The following is a 22,218-nucleotide window of genomic DNA, read 5'->3' on the forward strand; positions in this document are numbered from 1 at the left end:
CAAAAGTTTATTTATTGATTGGTGGACAAAAATGTTGTGACCACAGGCTTGCAGGAACCTAACTCTGTATTTCTTCCAGGAGCAGTTCGGTATCTGTTAATTCAGTGTTCATAGCCAACCCCTTTAATCCCGTGTTCTGACTCTCCTGCTCATTCCCGTGCAGCCACATTTGCCTCTTCTCTGTCCTCGATCATATTGCTCTGACATAACTGCCGAAAATGACAAGAACCCACTGATAAGAGTATGGATGTGTTGTCCCCTCCAAAACTCATGTGGAAATTTGATCCCCAATGTGGCAGTGTCAGAAACTGATTTGAGTCATGGGGGCGGATCCCTCATGAATGGATTAGTGCTCTCCCTGGGGGAGGGGAGATAAATGAGTGAGTTCTCACTCTATTAGTTCCCACGAGAGCTCATTGCTTAAAAAGACCCTGGCACCTTCTCTCTCTCTCTTGCTTCCTCTCACCATGTGATCTGCTTGTACCTGCCAGCTCCCTGCCACTTTCTACCATGAGTAGAAGCAGCCTGAGGCCCGTGCCAGATGCAGCTGTCCCCAAATCGTAAGCCAAATACACCTCTTTCCTTTATAAATTACCCAGTCTCAGGTATTTCCATTATAGCAACTCAAACGGACTAATACACCCACCATATGTATATCCTATTACCACCTAACATCATATATTTATCTCCTTGTTTAGAAGGCAAATTCCTAAAGGGCAAGAATTTCTTTTTATTTTATTGCCTTAACAGTAATCCAGAAATACCTGTTGAATGAATAACAACAAGCAAAAGATGGACAAGAATTCCTCAAAGAACCTCAACTGGGCAATAGTTACAAAAAATGTTCAGCCTCACTAGTAATCATGGAAACGGAAACAAAAATAGCCAAAGCTCGTTCTTCACCCATCAATGCTACTACCTAGTATTGGTGAGGGTTCAGGGAAGCCAGTCATGCAGTCATTAAAAGACTCTAAACATGCATATTCTTTGACCCAGCAATTTCCACTCCCAGAAAATAAAACTTGGATCTGTGCAAAAAATCTATCAACAAGGATAATTGCTGCAGTGAAATTAACAATAGCAAAACAGTACAAATCAGTTCAGAATCTAAAAGGATTAGTGAAACAATGGTTATCCATACAATGTAATATTATGTAGCTATTAAAAAAGTTGTCAAAACTATGAGATGGAAAAATGCTCATTCAACATTAAGTAAAAATAAATCATACAAACAGGTACAATATGATTTCATTTTTATTTATAATCTATATGCATAAAAATATTAAAATGTTTGCAGTAGTTATCACTATAAGTATTAACAATGGTCATTCAACATTAAGTAAAAATAAATCATACAAACAGGTACAATATGATTTCATTTTTATTTAAAATCTATATGCATAAAAATATTAAAATGTTTGCAGTAGTTATCACTATAAGTATTAACAATGGATGATCCAAAATCATCTTGGTGTTTTCCTTATTTTCCCATACAATAAATATGCATTAATTTGTAATCAGAAAAAAGGGAGGGGGAGGTATGGGAGTAAATATGACATAAATTATGAAGTACTCAGTCTCTGGCAAAGTATTTTACCCAAAACCACTGACGGCCACCCTTAAACCTCAGTAACTACTATCAGCTCAAATCCCTATAGAAGTGGTGCTGCAGGGGTGCCCAAACTTTCAGTGAAGCCTGAGGTGGAACATACATGGAGAAGCTCAGCACTTCTAACTGCTGTGGTAACCACTTTACCCATTCCCAGCTCTACAACTTACTAGCTGTGTACTGTTCTCTTACCTGTAAAATGTGATAAAAGCATCTACTCACAGGAATGCTGAGGTTTAAATGAATTAACATTTCATATAACATTGCATATTAACAAACACACAGCAAGCCTTACCAGCATTGGTTATTAATCTCTCCCAAAACAAAACTATTAAGATGGTATCCCACTTTGGTTACAGAAATAAATGTCTTGGGGAGAAAGATGGTATTTATAACAACATGTAACTTTTAGCACGTTATTGAGAAAACATATTATTTTTCCTGTTTATTGATCACTCAACATCACTCAAAGGTTCTATTAATAAGATTTCCTGCCATCTTTTGCAAGGAGAGAAAGGAGACAAGCGGCATGGAGGAAGTTTACATTCCGTCGCACTCTACTGGTATTAGAAGCAGGCTGAGACTCTTGTGTAAGATGACCACAGAACCACAAGCGAAACTGTCATGCATTCACATACAGTATACAACTTAAGTGTGTAGAAACTAGTGTTTTTCCTGAACCAACAACATAACCAAAATTTAAAATCTGGAAATTTAATGCACCCAAATGTACAAACTGCCAAAAACTAGACACTACTTTTCAACTTCAACATTTTGAAATCTTCATTCTCCTACAAGTACAAAATGACACCAACAACAACACATTCCTAATGATTTTAATTTGTAAAACAGATTACATGCTTCAAGGACAGAACCAAAGGTAAAACCTTCGGTAGCTGACATTTTGTTCATGGTATCACACAAGGCCAGTGTATAAACACTACCTGAAAACATAGTAAGTTTTTCTAAGAGGAATAATAAATATTAAACTAAAAAGATTTAACAAGTATTCAACAATTCTCAAAGAGATATTCATCAAATTGAGGTAAGTCTAACGTGTCATTTGCTAAAGAACTTAATTCAGAAGTAGAGAAAAACTCATCAAAAATATCGGTCTTCATGGAACTCTCCAAGTTTAATGCTCTAACGCAGGCATTACTTGTCAGTGCATCTGGCTGAACCTCATGTTGATTTTTCTTGGTAGGGCTGCAATAATCATGGTCCTGTCTCAGATGTGTGTCCTGGGGAACATCATTTAATTCACTAGGTACTGGTGCTGGGACATGGTTATCTCCCATTTCCAAATACCTAAAGTCAGCTTTCACATTTTCTGAGAGCTCTGTTGAAATAATAGCTGTAGGAGATAACAGCTCTGCTAAAATTTCTTCATGAGTTTGACTACTGTAGGGGGAAGCACCAGGAACAGTGGTGCATCCAGATTTATTATCTGCAATATCAATTTGATACTGTAGTTCATTTAACAAGTCTTCTATTGATTCACAGTCATTTGGAGATCCATAATGGGGCACGTGTTCTAAATTTTCACTTGGAAGTGCTCTACTTTGGGTAGAAGACATAAGAGCAGCTAATTTTTTCTTTTTTGCCTTTAGTTTCTTTAGAAGTTTTAGACGAAGTTTATGAATCTGACCTTCACCTGAGTCTCCATGGCTTGCTGAAGAAACGCCACCTTCATTTCCTTGAGAACTGTGGTCGAGGCGAGCTCCACCTGAGGCGCGCTCACACTTCACAACTTCAGCATTAGCAGCATTAGCAGGAGCAGCAGCTGGGCCACCTGGTGATGGCGCTCTTGGTGAGGGGCTGCTGACTGCAGGAGGCTTACTTGTACACCTACGAGCTTTCTTGGATACTTGGTTAGACTTTTGGTTTACACCTTTAGTTTTAAAGCCACCAAAATTATTTGCCCCTTTAACTGAAGGCTGTAACTCAGTTACAGTGTTTCTACCATGAGCTGAAACACAAGGTGGCATAAAAGAAGCACCCCTGCTTAGTAAGCCTTTAACCCAACTTCCCACAAATGGTTTCTTCTGATTTTCTTTCAGAGACTGACTCTGTAATGACTTAGCTGTCATGGTTTGAGAACCTGCTGCAGTTCCTTTTTTCTTCAAATTAGATACCTGACATGGACCATGTTGTTCTGATTTTAATTTCTCAGTTTTTGGTGTAAAGAATTGTTTTAATTCAGTGTCCTTCTCAATTTCTACTGAATTCACTCCCTGTGTAAGACCAGTAGCATGAAAATTATTCACAGACTTAATAATTGCAGTATCTTCTGTATTCAGCTGTACTGACTGCATGTCTGTATTTACATCTTGAGATGGAAAGCTTAAATCCACAAATTGGTCTTGGATAAGCTTTTCTTTAAATGGAGCTGATACTAAAGAAACCATTAGTGGTTCCTGCAATTGCAAAGTATTTGTTTTGACAATTCCTGTATTTTCTGCCACAGGTTTATTTTCAGATAGGAAAGTTTCAGAGTTAACCTGAAAAACAGAGGCAGTTTTCTGGACAGTTTCTTCAAGTGTCAAAGGTAAACTATTATTGTCAACCAAACCTTTTGGACTTGAAAGTAAATGATCTCCATGAGCTACAGCCTCATCCTGTGGAAGAGTATGAGGAGCAATGGACACATTTGTACGGTGAGTTACTCGGAATGTTTCAGCTGAGGCAGCACTGCCCCTGGAACGTGACGCTGGAGATACTGGTTCCTCATCCCCAAAAGGGCATTGATTATTAGTCTTTTTAAGTGGAAGGCAGGCAGCTTCTTTATCTGTCACCTGGGATGTTCTTTCCCAAATAACAATATGTATCTCTGAAGCAGGAACTTTAAACTTCTCATGCCTCGCAGTATGTGGGCCTTTTAAGTCATCGCATTCCAGCCAGCCTCCTGGGGGATGGGAAAGAGAGAGAGGTCAGACGTTCAAAACCACCATCCTTGGTTAACTTTTCTCTGGCCTTAAACTGCTGTATCACTGAATACCTACCAAAGGAGAACCACTCTAAAACACAACCTTGTCCTTGTCACCATTCTTCTCTGCAAATGTTAATGTCCTTATTTGGATAACAATAGTTATAGCCTAATATATTCAGAAATTTGAAAACCTGAGGCAGTTTTTTGGATAGTTTACACTCTTTTCTAAAATACCTACAAAAATCAAGACAGACTTTATTTAAACTTTGGGACTAGAATATAGCACTGCCTAATTTATCCAACATTGGAAAATAGAAGAAATTGTTTCACATGCATGAATTCTCAAGATAAATGAAGCTTGATACCTCAAGTACCAACATCTGTTTTAATTCTTTTTTGATTTCTGAGCTTGTTTTGTCATCTGTCAAGTGGGAATGAGAATATGGATGACAAAGAAAAACTTTAAGGACTAAGAGAGGTCTACTGCATTAAATACCATGGACAAGAACTGCAAAGACTCCATTATTAATAGCAGCTTGGTCACTGGCAGTTATTTTTGTCTGCCCAATTTCTGTGGTGTGGTAGGAACAGGAATCATTTTGTAGCGAACTAAAGTCTGAAAGAAGAGTAAGAGGGTAACTTGTTTAAAATCATTCCTTAAAAAAAAAAAAGGACACCCATTAGGATGGCTATTATAAAAACAAACAAAAAAAGAAATAACAAATTTTGGTGAGGACGTGCAGAAATTAGAATCCTTGTATATTGCTGGTGGGAATGTAAAATGGTGCAGCTGCTGTGGAAAAGACTGGAGGTTCCTCCAAAATTTAAACATGGAATTACCATAGGCCTAGCAATTCCACTTGTAGGTATATACACAAAAGAACTGAAAGCAGGAACCCAGGTTCTGTCCACCAGTGTTCATAGCAGCATCACTCACAATACATAAAAGGTGGAAACAACTCAAATGTCCATCAACAGATGAATGGATAATACATAAAATAAATTATTATTCAGCCTTAAAAGAGATTTTAATCTTTTAGCTAAATGCTACAACATGGATGAACCCTGAAAATATGCTAAGTGAAATAAGTGAAACACAAAAGGACAAATAGTGTATAATTCCCCTTAGATGAGGTATCTAGAACAGGCAGATTCAGAGGCATAAAGTAGAATAATGGTTACCAGGGGCTTGGGGGGAGGATGGGAGTTGTTATTTAATGAGTAGAGTTTCTGTTTGCGATGATGGAACATTCTAGAAATTAATGGTGGTGATGGTTGTACAACACTATGAATGTATTCATTGCCCATGAATTGTACACTTAAAAATGTTAAAATGATAAATTTTATGTTATGTATATTTTGCCACAATAAAAACTAACAAACAAAAAGCATGGCTAAGAAGAAAGGTGGCTAGGTACTGATAGGTGATGTGGGGTTAAGGAAAGGTGTATTTATTTATATTTTACTTACTACCAGCATGATAATTTAGGAAAAGCTAACCACAGGCCTGGATGAGTAACCACTTTTAAATAATCAACAATTATCTGTGCTTTTATTACTGACTTTTCAAAATAATCCATACTTCTACTATATATCAACATCCATATATCTATAAAATGAAAATATACAAAAAGTATAATGTCATGAGAATTATGGCAAATGTGCAGCTTAATCTATTTCTATGAATCCAAATAAATTAATAAATCATGATGTCAAATACTATACTTCTTATAAAACATTTTCTATCCCTATGATTAAAACAGTGAGCCCCCAAACCGCTAGGTTTCTTCTAGGGAGTATTATTTTAGAAAACACTGTTTTGGTAGAGAAGTAACAACCAATATAGTGTTCTTTAACATTGCAAAAGTATGTTTAGAGACACTTAATCTTAAATATTAAAAGTGCACTAAGTTTCCCTTTTCCTGATTCATGCACATCCATCCTTTTTGAAAAAAGATTTCTAAGAGCACACATAGAAGACACACAGTTCACACAGATGTGTGTTTAATGCTGAGAAAGACCCTAAGCGTGTGAGGGGAAAAAGAGGACTCTGCAACAGGCTTCGTATAAGGAACTAATCTTGAGGAACAGGGAAAGTAATGAAAGAAGAAAGAGACCGACTGGTCAATTTCTAAGGTATAATGATTATTATGATAATATGATAATAATTAGTGGCTAATTAAGAACAACAAACAAAGGTCTAAGACCCATCAAAGATTTAAAAAACACTCCCCAAAGGGAAAAATTAAAAACAAGATTAAAATATTAATTAAAATATAATATCTTATATAAATAAAGTAAAACGAGAGCATGTTACATAACAAAAGTATGGATTCTTTGTTAAGTCACAAAAAGGAAAACAAAATATACTCAGAGATCTGCTAACCCTCCACATACACAAAGACAAAACCATTCACTAAGTATGTGGTTTATGTATCCATGCGGTTTATGTGAATACACCATCATCAACTACCTGAACCTACTATTTCTCATTCTATACTTATTAAAACTTTGAGAATCTTTTGTTTTCCCGTCAGTGGTTCTCCACCATGACTGCACAGGAGAATCACCCGGAGGGCTTTTAAAACAATACTGATAGTTAGGCCCAGTCCCAAGACTCATTCATTGGTCTAGGGTAGAGCTTGGAAATTTTTACAAGCAAACTAAATGATTCTTTTTTTTTTTTTCCTTTTTGTCTTTTTTACTGACCAGTAACGGGATCGCAACCCTCGGTGTCGCGCCCGCACCGCGCTCAGCCAGTGAGTGGAACCGTCTCCACATGGGATCCGAACCCTCAGCGGGAGTGCTGCGCGGCGCACTCTCCAGCGCGCCACTGGGCCGGCCCTAAATGATTCTTATATGCTGTCATGTTTGGAAACGATGCTGCTCTTGAAGTGGACTTTTCATTCCCAGGAATTCAATAGAAAGTGAAAATAAGTTGGTTGATGTTATTGAGAACTACTTCCCCCTAAAATCTAAAACAGGGTAAAACTTTAAGGTAATAATTACATTTATAATGTAAGTTTCAATTTGCAAAGTACTTTTATAATACAGTATTGTGTCATCCATACAAAACATCCCCAGGAGGAAAATATCAAGTATGAAAAGTATCCAAACAATAGAAAATGCTTATATCAAAGTGAGCCTTTACCAATGGCCTGATACAACACTGTAAGGAAATTGAGTTGTCTTGTCTAAGACAAAATGAACACTATGAGAAAAACAAACCCAATAGTAAACCACATTAGACATGGAAGAGAAAAAATTCCCAAAATTCATGAACTATATTTATTTAGTATTGTACTGAGAAGTTCAATTATTTAAATAGGGTTTATCTTAGCTGTAACTATTAGCAAATTATGGATTACAGATATTCTATTTGACTATGATAAGAAAGCTACATAGTCTAATGTTTAACAGTCTTAGAAACAGATGTTTATTTTTGTTTTGTTTATACTTATTAACAATTGCAAACTAAGCAAAATGTATTTGTGCTGTTCTTTCTCAATTAAAAACCTTCAGTATAATTCACTTTTTTAAAAAAGTACGAGGTATTTAAAAAATTAAAATTCCCACCATTCATTTTTCTACATTGAACATATATTACTCATGTAATAAAAACAAAAAATAAAAGCAAAGCTATTAAGTGAGAAAAGCAAACTGTAAACCAATAGTAATATATGATCTCATCTTTTATCTAAAAAAGAAATATGCGCCTGGCTAGCTCAGTCAGAGCAAGAAATATGCATATGCACATGTGTATACCCATAATATTTGATATAAGAAAAGGAAAAAGTAAGGAAAGATACTAAAATCACCAAACTTTTAATAGGAAAGAGGGGAGGGGCAGAAGAATTAAAGGCAAAGACAAGAATAGAACGAGAAGAGTCAAGACAAAGTTTATCTTTTTTTAAAAAACAAAAAACCAAAAAACTAAAGTTTAGTTTCCATGCCTATTATCATATAAGAAAATGCTTAAGCACTTACCATGAGTGTCTAAAATCCATGTTATAAAATGACTATTTGCTTGGTACTAAAAAACAAAAAACCAAAAAACTAAAGTTTAGTTTCCATGCCTATTATCATATAAGAAAACGCTTAAGCACTTACCATGAGTGTCTAAAATCCATGTTATAAAATGACTATTTGCTTGGTACTGAATTACAGAAGTTATCTGATAAAGACAGCCTTGAAAAGAAAATGCATAGCGCTGCAAGTCATTCTGTGGTAAGCCTTCTACAAAGTGCAACATGAATACAGTAGATGTTCTGTGGGGGACAAAGGCAAGAGAAGTCAAACAAATTTAATGCCATGTGTCTGGTTATACAAAAGATGGTCTGAAGCAAACTAGTCACATATAATACTTTCAAGGCTAACTGCACTAATTTTTCTTGAGCACCTCCAGATGTGTGCCTTAATTAGAAATGGAGAACTCGCTCTAAGAAGTACGTAACACTAAACCCTGTTCAGAATGGTATCACTGACAGTTGGAAGCCATCATGCAATAAAACTCTAACACAGACCATTAAACAAAAATTGCTCTGGTAAGCGACAATGCTGCTTTGGCTTAAAGAAGATCTCATGGTAGCTACTCTGTAAAATCAAAAGAAAAAATACAGACCTTTTAGAATTTTCTTTGGTATCAAGTGTCCAAATTAACTGCTTTTATTAGGTGGGGTAGGTAATATGTGAAACAAAACAACCTAAGATATTCAAATAAATATTAATTTGGCCTATTTTTCTCAGTTATCTCTGCAAATAGAACAATTTATTCAAATTAAAATTTCTACTTAGGAAAAGTTTAATTTTAACTAATTAAACAAGAAAATATAACATACTGGTTGATTTACTATAAAGGTCAAAATATCCATAATTTCAAAACTACTTTTCACCATTAGAGCATGATGCTGAACCAGAAAGTAGAATCCGAAGATGGGCCTCAAATAACTGAATTTAACAAAGCTCTCAGGATTTAAGAAAAACGTTGACTATCCCTTTTCCCAATATTTAAACAGCTGTCAAAACTTACTTAGCTTATCAAAATTTGTTCAGCTGAATGGAACTTGAATCAGTGTCCAAAATGCAGATTATTTAGATTGACAAGGGATAATTTGTAAATTACTCCTTGTCAATCATTTCATTAGAGAATAATCAAATCCTCAAAATTTAAGCACTTATAAAAAAAAAGTCCTGCAAATTATCTATAAGACTAAACTCTTACCCATTTTTTTAATCATACCTATTTCATTAAACCTAAGATGTCACTGATTGTTACATGTAGCACTATAAAAAAACACTGCCAATTAAACAATACCATGCCATAAATTTTTAAATGTATTCTCATTTCAGATATGTTAAAATGTGAAGTGTATGTCTCTGAATCAATGATCTACAGTAAAATGAGCGATGTATTCTCACAGCTGGATATGCAGTGCAAGCTTCTGGCACCTGCCTGATTCTTTAATTACTAATATTTAGTTCCCTTGGCTTCATACAATACCTTTCAACATATCTCCTGAGGGTAGTTACTAAACAATCTCTTGTTGATCCCTAGACTACAAAACCTCACTGATTTCTGCCTTTGTGTGAGTTTACACATGGAAAATGTTTTTAAAAGTACATATTAATATGAATAAAATAATGCATGTAAAACCACCTGACACATTTTTACATTTTGTACATTCCAAGCATTCTCAATGACTCTTTTACAAATTAGTAAAAGTAAAAACCACCAAGACCAAAACCCACACACAGCACACTTTCTTGGATGTAAGAGATACTCAAACTCCAGTTGAATACACGTAAATTCCCTTAGATAACAAGAAATGACTTGTCAGAAACCTTCCAAGCTTGCTTTGAGGTCCAGATAGGGCAGAAATTTGATTTTCTTATCCAGCAAAAAAGGGATAACAACAATCAGAGCAATTACACAAATTTTAAAACATCCTTTTAATTACACTAGCCTCTCTCTCCAAAAGATCAATTAGCACACCAAGGTTATCTAGGACTTAGTCCAGATAGGGCAGAAATTTGATTTTCTTATCCAGCAAAAAAGGGATAACAACAATCAGAGCAATTACACAAATTTTAAAACATCCTCTTAATTACACTAGCCTCTCTCTCCAAAAGATCAATTAGCACACCAAGGTTATCTAGGACTTAATGGGAGTGAAATGATACAGAGAAGAATCATAATTTTTTAGTTTTACTACCATTTCATCCAGAGGCAAAACCCTCAAAATTATGCTATAACTACTTTCTATAAGTATGAAACATTGTTTTGTAAGTTTCAAATGCCAAATAAATTCCAATTTTTTCCCTGGATTTTACCATCTCTGAGATTGGGATACACCTTATAGTTGATGGCACACAGTTAAATACACAACATTTCTTCCGTAATAATATATTTTTTAAATGGGTGCAACTTATAAACAATGGCATCTTGGAGTCAATCAAATAATACACTTCCTCCCCTTTTCTTGTTCATTTTCCTCCTTGGTTCCCCTATAAGTCACTGTATTCTTCTACCTGTAATTCCAGCTTGTCTCATTTCCAGCCTCTCAGGTGAGGGTAAAACTTTACCTCTAGACTTTGTTCTCAGGCTTCTTCCTACCTGCAATGCCTGAGTGTCAGTCAAAAATAATGATCAGGGTTTAGGAGAGTAAGTTAGGTTCTGCCTTAACCATAGGAAAATTGGGTAAAAAGAATTAATAGAACTGGAACCAAGAGACAACAAGAGATTTCAAGCTAAGACCCATTTGTATTCACCTAACGTGGTGCTGAATTCCTCCTATTTTAAAGCTCTACCCTCAGGAAAAGAAAAAAGAGAGAAAGACAGCACAAGGGAACTGTGCTAACCCCTGGAACAGCAGGGGAAAACCGAGTCCTTGTCCCACAAAAAGCAGCCACAGTCTTGCATTAATGGCCTGGAATACAAGTTTTTGATTTTCATCCCAACTTATGTAATAATTCATATTTTAGAAAATGAAAATTTAACAATGTGCATACATAAATATCCAAACTGTATTAATGTAGGTTTTAGGCAGAAAAAAAATCTCCAAATAAAATTTTTACACCTCATTACATTTTAGGGCTATGATATCATTGTTTGAACTATTTCAGCCTCTATGACAAAAAATGAAAACTAAATAAAATAGGAGTAAAATTAGCTATAATTCAAAAGAACTACAAGTGGTTCACATTAGTTGTAACAAGAAAATATGTGTTTAGAAAAATTCAACTGCACAAAGGTTTGCAAACCTTTGGAGGTAGTTCAAGGATCTTATAAATAAATAAAAAAGTATTTTCTGCCAAACAATGAAGATTTAAATAAAGAAACATAATTTTAACTATTTTGTGTATCAGCATTCCACCCAAAATTTCATAGGGGGGATGTACTTTATCTGTTTAAAAAAAATGCCTCAAAATCATTATATGAGACACTTTAATGAGCTCTATTCTGTAAGCACAGAACAAAAATGTCTTATCTCTCTTCCTATCACTCCCCTATCCTTTACAAATGGTTATTTAATGAACTGTTAAACTGAAGTTTAAATATATTTAAATACATTTTTCATAAGCCAACCCAGGATAGTATATGACCAGATTCTAAAGACTGTGGCAGTAATGACAGGTTTAAGAATTTGTGAAGTAAAATTAAATCTGATTTTAAGTTCTTGGTGCTCCATGTCATCCATGCTTTGAATATAACCCTGAAGCAATTTACCTAAAAGTGACATATTTGGACCTGCTAGGCATCATTCACCTGACTTATCAATGGACTTTTTTTCTAAGGGGAATATGTTAAAGACATAGATTTATCTGAGACAAGGTGTTCTTACAACACTATTAGCTTTTAAAATCCTGTTTGATTCAATTACACATTGTATCATGATGGATGTAATTACTTTTAAGTTATCCCTAGAAAGTATATCAAATTTGTATCTAAATTCCATTAGATGCCAACAAATCAAGTTATACAAATTTCAAAGCAGAAAAACCACAAAGGACTTATGTAAAGATCTTGTTTAGAATTTAAGTAAAATTTTACATACTAGTTCAATTTACTTTTGAAGAATATAGGAAATGTACAAATTACAAACTGGCCCATTTGAACTCGAAATACATTTTCCACTGAAACACTGTTTTACCTCACGGATACATTTTCAGATCAGAGCATGAATCTTTAATATAAGTAAAGTAACATATCTGTGTAATTAAAAAGTATATGTTGCAATGCAACCAATCAACAGATAAAACAAAATAACGTTGTGAGTCTATCTTCAGTGCTGGGACTTGAAAAAAAATCAGGTATAAACAGTTGGATGAAACTATATACACCAAGAAGGCTCAAGCAATCCTGTGGTCCAGTGCAGGATGGCAGACACCCACACCCTGATGTCCTTCTATCTGCCTCATCGTCAAGAAAAGGGATTTAAAAAAGAGGCTTCCTCAATACTTAGATCTCAAAACTTTGACACCAGACAGCCAAGACAGACTACAGACATCTGGTTAAAGAAACCTCCTCTTCCTTCCCACTTTGCCTTCCCACTCAAATGCTACCAAATGATAGTGACGGACAAAAAAAAAAAGGTAAGAGTCCAAAGAAAAGAAAGGAGAAATAAGCAAACAAGAGGTCAAAGGATATTCAGAAGACAGAAAGCAAATAAAGAAACGAAAACTTAAATAGCAGAATGGATGAAGACATAAGTGCTACAGAGCGGGCATACTGATAAAGGAGAAATAAGCAAACAAGAGGTCAAAGGATATTCAGAAGACAGAAAGCAAATAAACGAAAACTTAAATAGCAGAATGGATGAAGACATAAGTGCTACAGAGCGGGCATACTGATGAGAAGAGCTTATTTGTCCCATAGAACCCCTAAAATACTCGATATTTATAGGCAACAGATGCTGTGGAATGTGGGGATGAGGCACTGGCTAAAAACTGGGATAGTGACTGAAAGTGTGTATAAAGAGCACCCCTGAGCACCAGGTGCAGAGAGGAATTAGTATAGACTGGAAGACTAGCAGAAGAGAGGTTTCCAGGAAAAATAGGGAGGGGGGATTAAAAATTATGAAGCATTTGAGTGTTGGGAATTTATTAATAAGTGTTTAGAAGAGCATTTGGAAAAAATTCACAGTGCATAATAAACTAAGCAAATGAAAACACAAGGCAAATAATAACTCCAGGAAAAGTAATTATAAAAGATATGAAACCTAACCATTTATATACTTCTTGGCTAGAGAAGGAATACTATTATGCATACTGATTAATGATTTAACCAAATATGTAATCACGTTGGAAGGACAGGGAGAGGCTAGACAGAGATGGAGCCCAGGTGTTGGTGTAAGAACCCTAGTCCTCAACTACTATAAAAGGAGAACAGACTGCATTACAGCAGAATAAGCACACCACTGTGAAATGTCAAAGTAACTACTACCTTAATTTGAAGGTTTAAAGTAGTTGCCTAGAGAGGGGGTGGGGCAGGGACCACCCCATTTTCCTTTAAAGCCTTTTGGCACTATTAGATTACCTGAGAATTTCTTACTTTAATGAAAATAAACCTCTAGGAAAGATTGTGAGGGGTCTCTGACATATTCAGGGTATCAGTGGTTAATGTCACTGGTTCTTTATTATATCAAATTATACCTCGAAACATTTCCTTGACACAGAGTTAGACTAAAAATGAAGGTTAAAGCGGATGTACACATATGTGAATACATTAACAAAAGACACAAACTGCCTAAGAGGAACTGACCTGTGAGTTTAAAGAGAGGGGGCTTTTGCTAACATTGAAAAAGGTAATTCTGACCAACTTTCTCACTAAGGACAAACAGAAAAGCTGGCAAAGTACAATGAAAACAATACCTGCTCAAGGGCAGGAGAAATAGCTGTGATAAGAATGAAGAATTAGCAGGCAGAAATCTGTGAGAAGATGGAAATTCAGCCCATGGCTCACCTTTGAATCATCTTACTTCCTGAAATTAGATTAAAGAAATCCCAGAATTCTAGTGATTCCAGGCACTTGACAGAAGAGAAAAATATTGAAGCTTAATATCTTTAAAGGGAGAAAAAAGGTAAAATGGAAAGACACTAGGAGAGTGAGGCCAGACATCAACCTAACTCAGCTCCTCAGTGGCATTTCACCTGGGACAGTTTACTTACTGGCCGGAGTTCGTGAAAAAAGAGAGGCATTTGGCAATTCCTAAGTATACGTTAACTCAAACTTCTGAAAGATAGCTGTAGTCGCCAGTTTCAATTCTACACTTTACAAAAAATGTAAATTCACCTTCATTTGTTCTAAAAATTATAAGGCAACTTTAACTCACCTTTCCAATACCATTTTTCTTATTTGTGATTTGTTCCTGCAATTGTTGCAGGGACCAAAATGGGCAGCATTAAGTGGGTGCCACTCAGGGATGACATTTGTAAAGGTGACCAGACTCTTCACACACCTATTTTAAAAAAAGACACAACTTAAATTCGTTTATTTTAAATGCATATACATTAATTTAAACCGATGTCTACCGAGTACTCCCCTTCATTTGTTTATTCACATTTTCCTTTTTCACCAAATATTAATGTGGTAATGTTCCACCCAAACCCTAGTAAAGAAGCTCTCTGTGAAGACTCTCCACATTAATTATCTATAGCTTTTCAGCTATGAGATGAAGCAAGAAAATGTTAAAGGCAGGGTTTCTCAACAATACCACTGACATTTTGCACCAGATAATTCTTTGCTAGGAGGCATCGTTCTATACATTGTAGGATGTTTAGCATCATCTCCGACCTCTACTCACCAGATGCTAGTAACAGCCCCTAGTTGCAACAATCAATGTCTTCAGACACTGCCAAATGTCCTGTGGTGGGTAAAATAGCCCCTAGTTGAGAACAACTGTTGTAAGGCTATCAGATTTATAAAGAGCTCACCCATTACTCAAATAACTCAATCTAACTAGCCATTACTGGCAACCACGAATGAAAAGGGGAGTTTTCAAATATGTAATCAGGAATACATACAACATAATCTTTTTGATCCCTATAAAAAAATTACAGCATCAGTTGTAAAAGAATTTTTTCACAGGTTTCACCAATTCTAAATTTGTACTTTTAGTCTGAATACTTGATAGCAACAGCCGTCTAAAAAGATGATCTTTAAAGATACACACTGAACCTCAATTGCATCCACTTTAATAAAAATATTAATTTTAATTAAATTTTAATAAAATATTAATTTTTACTAAATTTTAATAAAATATTAATTTTTACTAAATTTTAATAAAATATTAATTTTTACTAAATTTTAATAAAATATTAATTTTTACTAAATTTTAATAAAATATTAATTTTTACTAAATTTTAATAAAATATTAATTTTTACTAAATTTTAATAAAATATTAATTTTTACTAAATTTTAATAAAATATTAATTTTTACTAAATTTTAATAAAATATTAATTTTTACTAAATTTTAATAAAATATTAATTTTTACTAAATTTTAATAAAATATTAATTTTTACCCTGGGCTCTCAGAGCTTTTTCTATACACTTCTATAATGCACTGATTACCTTGTGTTGAAAGATAACATAAAGCAGCCAATGAATTAAATTAATTACTAAGTCACTGGCCCTCTACTATGTGCTCCCTAGCTAACTAGTCTGAATTTGGCCAGGACAGAGACTATTTCCAGTGCATAGGTGAGTTCCTGGCACATGGAACATACTCAATGAAAAACTGTCACACTCAGATATGGATTCCAGAAAAGTGACAATTAGTCTGACTTTAATCATCAAGCTTGCTTATACTTTTTAAAACCCAGGTAGTGATTAGGGAGTATACCACAGTGAGCAAGAAAGTCTTAGAGACCAGAAAAGCCTAGTATGACTCCAGATTCTGCCTCTTCTCGTGTGTCACCTTTGGCAGGGATCTAACCCCTTTCAAACTTTAGTGTCCACATTTGTCAAATAAGGATACTGGGATCTTCCTCACTGAGTTATTATGAGAAGGAAACCAAATAATTTATATTAAAGTCAATGAAAGAAGACCTGGGAACAGATACTTGTTCTTATATTCACTTGTTTATACAAAATTACTTAAGTCCTAGGTATGAGTAAAATGTTCTAGTAGTTTTGAGCTACTTGGTTTAAAAAATCAAATACTTTCTCTTGGCTGCATTCCTTAGAGCTTCCTCTCCCAGAGGTTGGCCCTTAAATACCTACAAAGAATCTCATATTAAGATAATAAATATCTAAGTAATATTTTTCTCACACATTTATACTTAATAACTTTGAGAGACTCAAAGTTTCTAACTTACTAGTAGGTAAGTTAAAGAAGAGGAAAAGATTGATCTCTATTGTAATAATGACCAACAGAGCCAGTATGGTAATCTTTTTAACTGCCAGCCAGCAACATTCTCAGGTATGGACAAAGTGAGGGTATCATGTCTGATGAAAACTTTCTCTCCCTGGATCCTCTTCGAAAACCTAATTCCTTTCTTATGTGGTAGGTATATAGAAGCAAAAGAAAATCTGAAGTTTCTTTCTTCTCCATACTTCCTCCAAAGTGCCAATCTCAGGGCCACATATATTAATCATAGCCTTTCTAATTCTCACCTAGAGATATCAGGGAAGTAGAAAGTAAGGCTGAGACTGCTCACATGTAGGAGCTTTTCTGGTGGTGGCTGGTCTTTCAATGGGGCTAAGGGAAGGAATGGGGAAGAATTGCTCTGAGAATTGCTGCCAAAATCTAGAAGCCTAAAATCAGTTTCTATGATGTTAAAAACTTAAGGTAAAAAAAAAACCACACATGCACACACACAAAACTTGGTCTCTAACAGAGGCATAAAAAAATTGCATATAGTTTCGAGGAGTTCTGAGAGGTATTTTAACTCAGCAGGGAATCCAGAGGGAGAGTGTGTGTGTGTGTGTGTGTGTGGGGGGGTCATCCTTCTCATTAGTCCCCACTTCCCACTAAAGAACTTCTTAAGAAAACTCCTATTAGCAATCTATCAAACCATAGGTTTTTGACCATTCAGTTTAAAGAGGTAAGCAAGCTGCAGTTTCAAATTTATCTTTTTAACCTTAGTGGTGGAGAGACTTCAAGATGTGGTGGGATGGGCCGGCCCGGTGGCGCACTCGGTAGAGTGCGGCGTTTGGGAGCGCGGCGGGAGCGGGTTCGGATCCCATATAGAGACCGGTCCGCTCACTGGTTGAGCGCGGTGCGGGCGGGGAACCGAGGGTTGCGATCCCGTAGCCGGTCCCGGTACGGGTGCGACACCGAGTGTTGCGATCCTGTTACCGGTCATGAAAAAAGACAAAAAGGAAAAAAAAAAAAAGATGTGGTGGGAAATCCTGGCATGGGTAGAAAAAACCAGGAAGAGTGCAGCACTACAGGTAGAAGCAAGTTTTATCCAAATTACATTACTTGAAACCATTTTCAATGAAATGAATTAATTTTAAAAACCAGAAAATCTTACCTGTTTTGATACTGGTGTCCACACTGTGAACATTTAAAGTCCCAAGAAAAAGAATACGTGAAGAGCTTTTTAATGTTGGGTTCTAATTTTAAGAGCAGGGGAAATGCAAACACAGGACTTTCCATATCACCTTCAAAAAGAAAAGGAAAAATTATTGCTCATAATTAACCACAAAAAGTAAACCAAAATTATGAACTTTTGTCTTTTCTCACCATATTTACAGTAGGAATATATGGGAATACAGTATGACAGAGTAAGTCATTCACAGTTGGATGGGGGAAAGTTTTCAAAGCATTTTCCTAAAAATGTCCCACATAAAGATTTAATTTTCACCTCAGCCACTTTCATGTTTTTTTTTTTTGGTGGACATTTATGAAAGTTTCAGAAGACAGAAAACACAAAAGACCAATGCTATTTTCTCAAATCTTTCTAGTTTTCCTCAGGGGGAAAAAAAATCCTCAGAACTATAATAGTCTTCGAGTATATTAAAACAAAAGTTATGTAAATGGTTTGATACAGATACTAAAAAAACATAACTGGTGAAAACACTGTAGAATAATATCAGAACTGGACAAAATCATGAAAACACCATTCCTATTCCAATCTTCTTGTTCTGCACATGGAGAGGGCAGGACACGCAAGCGTTAAGGGACCAGCCTCGATCCCAACTCTTCATCTTCCACTCTTTTCAACCTTTTAATCTAATCTTTTCATTTAACAATTAAATTCCAACAACTCTGAAATTAGAGAATATCTGAATTTTGTTGTCATTAAAATGAAAACTGAACAGTTATCACTGGCTTCCAGCTTTGAGATCAGCAAGTAAGTAAAATAGAAGGACTTAACGTTCTTCTTACATTCATTCTCCAATTGGTTTCTCTCCTTCCTGTCCTCAAGGGAGCTTAGATACTGCCTTACTGATTTGGCCCCTAAGGGACTCTGAGTCTTTCTATCCCCTTCTTCCCCTGGATAGAGCCTCACTTTCATGGTCCAGTTCTCCCCCTAGCCTGGAAGAACAGCTACCCAGAACATGGCCAGGAACAGTCACCTTGGCAGGACCACAAGGCAGACAGTAGGTATTGTTGCCTAAGCATATTCTATAAATATCAGTAGTTACAAAGGCTATTTTAATAGTTACCTATGTGGTATAGCCCTGCTACTTTTGTACAAAAAAACTAAATCAATACAAAATATTTTTTACAAATAGAAATACAATCTCCTAGAAATAAAAATACACAATACCATACCTATAAACAATACATAGTACAGTATGAGTTTGTAATTAGTCATCAGCCTTTAAATGCTTATTCTATTGTAACTAAATATTAATTGAGAAAGCATACAATATATATTTCATAATGACAACATAAAATCTTCAGGTATAAAATACATGAAGTTCTGGGCCAGCCAGTTAGAGTGGTGTTGATGACACCAAGATCCAGGGTCTGATCCCTGTACTGGCCAGCCGCCAGAAATAATACATACATAAAATAAAATATATAAAGTTCTCAGTGAATCAAAATATCATGAAAGAGCTCAAAACAAACTGTTAAATAAGTTACACTGATTAGAAATCATTTTAGGTAATTCATATAGCTCCGAAGTTGATCTTAATTATTTTTCCTTTGATTACAAATTTTATGAATAGTAAGTACAAAGCATCTTAATAGAGAGGATAATACCAATGCCTAATTTCAATTTTTATAACCTCCTACCTAAATTAACTAAGTGGTCTCTGCCTCTAAAATCTTAACCCTAACTCCTCACTCCAACCCTTAATCTAGTTTGCATATTTCCCTAAAATACCTTCACTTGGCATGATGCAAACCTCTGACTCTTTGCTGTCTAGCTATATAAGTTTTCTCTTCTGTTAACTGCTCATTAATATTTTCAGGTCACTTTTCTATTAGGTTGTCTTTATTTGCCTGATACACAAGCCTTCTTTATAATATATCCTGTATATTATTCGTTTGTTCTATCTTTGCCAAGAGGTTTTAAACTTTAATGTAATCTTATTTACCATCTTATCTTTATCTTATTTAAGAAACTTTTCCCCACTCTGAAGTGATAAATATATTCACCTATGTTTTCTTCCAAAGTTTTACAACTCTGCTTTTCACATTCAGGTCTTTATGACTATAGTGTGAAGTGGGGACCTAATTTTCTCCCTGTGTCAGGAACCAGTTGTTCCACCACTATCTATAGCCTTTTCTTTCCCCACTTACCTGCATAACTACCTCTGTCACAGTATGACGTAACCAAACGCAGAGGGTTCTGATCTTCTGATCTAGACTCTTATCTGTTTTACTGGTCTGTCTATCCTTACACCAGTACACAGTACTCACAGAGTAAATTACTCTTTAGACTTATATAAATAAGTAGAAACCATAGCAATATTAGCTTGTGCTTTTTTTTTTTTCTTTTTTTAAAAGAAATACAGACATTGTAGGGAAGAAAACACCAAATTGAAGAGAGTAGTTACCTTTGTGGGGAGATAAGGAAGAATTTGGGAAGAGTACAAAGGGGGCTTCGGTTGTATTTGTAATGTTATATTTCTTAAACTGCAGGGAGGGAGAGCAAAGAGGACAGTTTACAATGTGTTTTTTAAAAACAATAGTCAAAATGATAAAGAAGCTGATCTTAAAAGTTTAATCAGTATTCACCGTCAGTACAGATTTGACTTTATTAATAAGATCTTAAGCCCTAACAGAGCACCTGTCACTGTTAAATAGGTAGTACAAACAAGAAAGAATCCTACTGTACTGGAAGAACTGTATTGCTTGGCAATTGTTAAGATTACACAAAGTGACAGTTTAAAACACTTGATTACTCTAGGAGGGAAATGGCATCTGCCAAATGTAATACGGAAGCAAGCCCCTCAGTCTATACTCAGGGGTCTTACCAAAAAGGCTCCTTTAAAGTAAGTATTCACCAGCAGACCAGTGTTTGGGGATGAGGAATGAGGCTGACTACAAAGGAGCCTGATAAAAAATTTTAGGGTGACAGAACTGTCCCATATCTTAATTGTGGTGATGTATACAAAACTGCACAAATTTAAAAGATTTTACTGTATGTAAATTATACTTTGATAAAAATAAGAAAGAATATTGATTCCATCTGAGCTCCCACCTGATGATAAGTGAGAACAATTCTTTAGACCTAGAGGAGGCAATGCCTGAGATCTGGCATATGAAAAACCAGTTTTTATTATAATAGAGTAAACTTAGACAAGGGCACTTCAAAAAGTTCATGGATTCATATTATCTTTTATTTATATTTTTCCACAAACGTTCCTAAGTACCCTCATATAACGTAGGAAACCATGAAAAACAACGTAGAAAACTAGGGAGCAGAACTGTGGAACAAAGAAGTAGGTCGGGCCAGTTGGCTCAGTTGGTGAAGAGTGTGGTGTTCATGACACCAAGGCCAAGAGTTTGGATCCCCACACTGGCCAGCCTCAAAAGAAAAAAAAAAATTAAAAATAAATAAATAAAAATTTTTAAAAAGTAGGTCAAAAGTTGTCTAGCATGGACAAAAGTTTTTATGCTTCCAGATATAATATCTGGATCTAATGAAATAAATGCCACTCACTGAAAGAAAATCTAGAAAGCATTGATACTCTACATAATTTAATATGGATTATTACTAACAGGGAGTATCATATATTCTGCTACTATAATATTAATAGAAGAGTCAATACAAGGATAAAAGGGAAATAAAGACATTCCTTTCAAAAAAAAAAAGTCACCAGCAGCTCCTTTTTTTAATACTAAAAAAATTTAGAAAGACCTAGACTTTCTAAGAAAGACTATAGCTCCCTTGCTCCACTCTGCTGCTCTAGGCCAAAAACCAATTCAGAGGTCCCTTTTTAAAAGTGAGAAAGTTCTCCCAAAAGGTCATCAGTGTGTTTCTCCTAATCTCTCTCTGACCAAAACATTGTCATCTGTCCATTCCTAAACCAATCACCAGTAAGAGAAACACAATTACCATGGCTGGTTTAGATCAGAGATTCCCAACCCTGTCCACACATAAGAAACATGTTGGAGCTTCTAAAAATTACTGATTAACTGGGACCCATCCCTGAGATTCTGATTTAGTTCACCTGGTATGGGCCCTTAGCACTGGTATTTACTTTGAAATTCCCTAGGTGCTTTTTTTTTTTTTTTTTTTCCTTTTTGTCTTTTTTTTGTGACCGGCAACG

General features: G+C 35.3%; 1 protein-coding gene across 1 annotated transcript in view; it reads right to left on the bottom strand.

The window, feature by feature from the left end:
* Positions 1 to 1,363: 1,363 nt before the first annotated feature.
* The window catches only part of USPL1 (ubiquitin specific peptidase like 1), a 32,861-nt gene continuing 12,006 nt past the window's right edge, over positions 1,364 to 22,218 (bottom strand). The window contains exons 5-8 of the mRNA XM_008592603.1: positions 18,018 to 18,147; positions 14,870 to 14,995; positions 8,649 to 8,806; positions 1,364 to 4,514 (exon numbers count right to left, since the gene is read on the bottom strand). Of these exons, the coding sequence (XP_008590825.1) occupies positions 2,620 to 4,514; positions 8,649 to 8,806; positions 14,870 to 14,995; positions 18,018 to 18,147 (2,309 nt within the window). The 3' untranslated portion in view covers positions 1,364 to 2,619. The remainder of the gene's footprint in view (positions 4,515 to 8,648; positions 8,807 to 14,869; positions 14,996 to 18,017; positions 18,148 to 22,218) is intronic.

This window comes from Galeopterus variegatus, unplaced genomic scaffold (genome assembly GCF_000696425.1).
Source record: "Galeopterus variegatus unplaced genomic scaffold, G_variegatus-3.0.2 Scaffold8091, whole genome shotgun sequence".
In the NCBI taxonomy this organism is placed as follows: domain Eukaryota; kingdom Metazoa; phylum Chordata; class Mammalia; order Dermoptera; family Cynocephalidae; genus Galeopterus; species Galeopterus variegatus.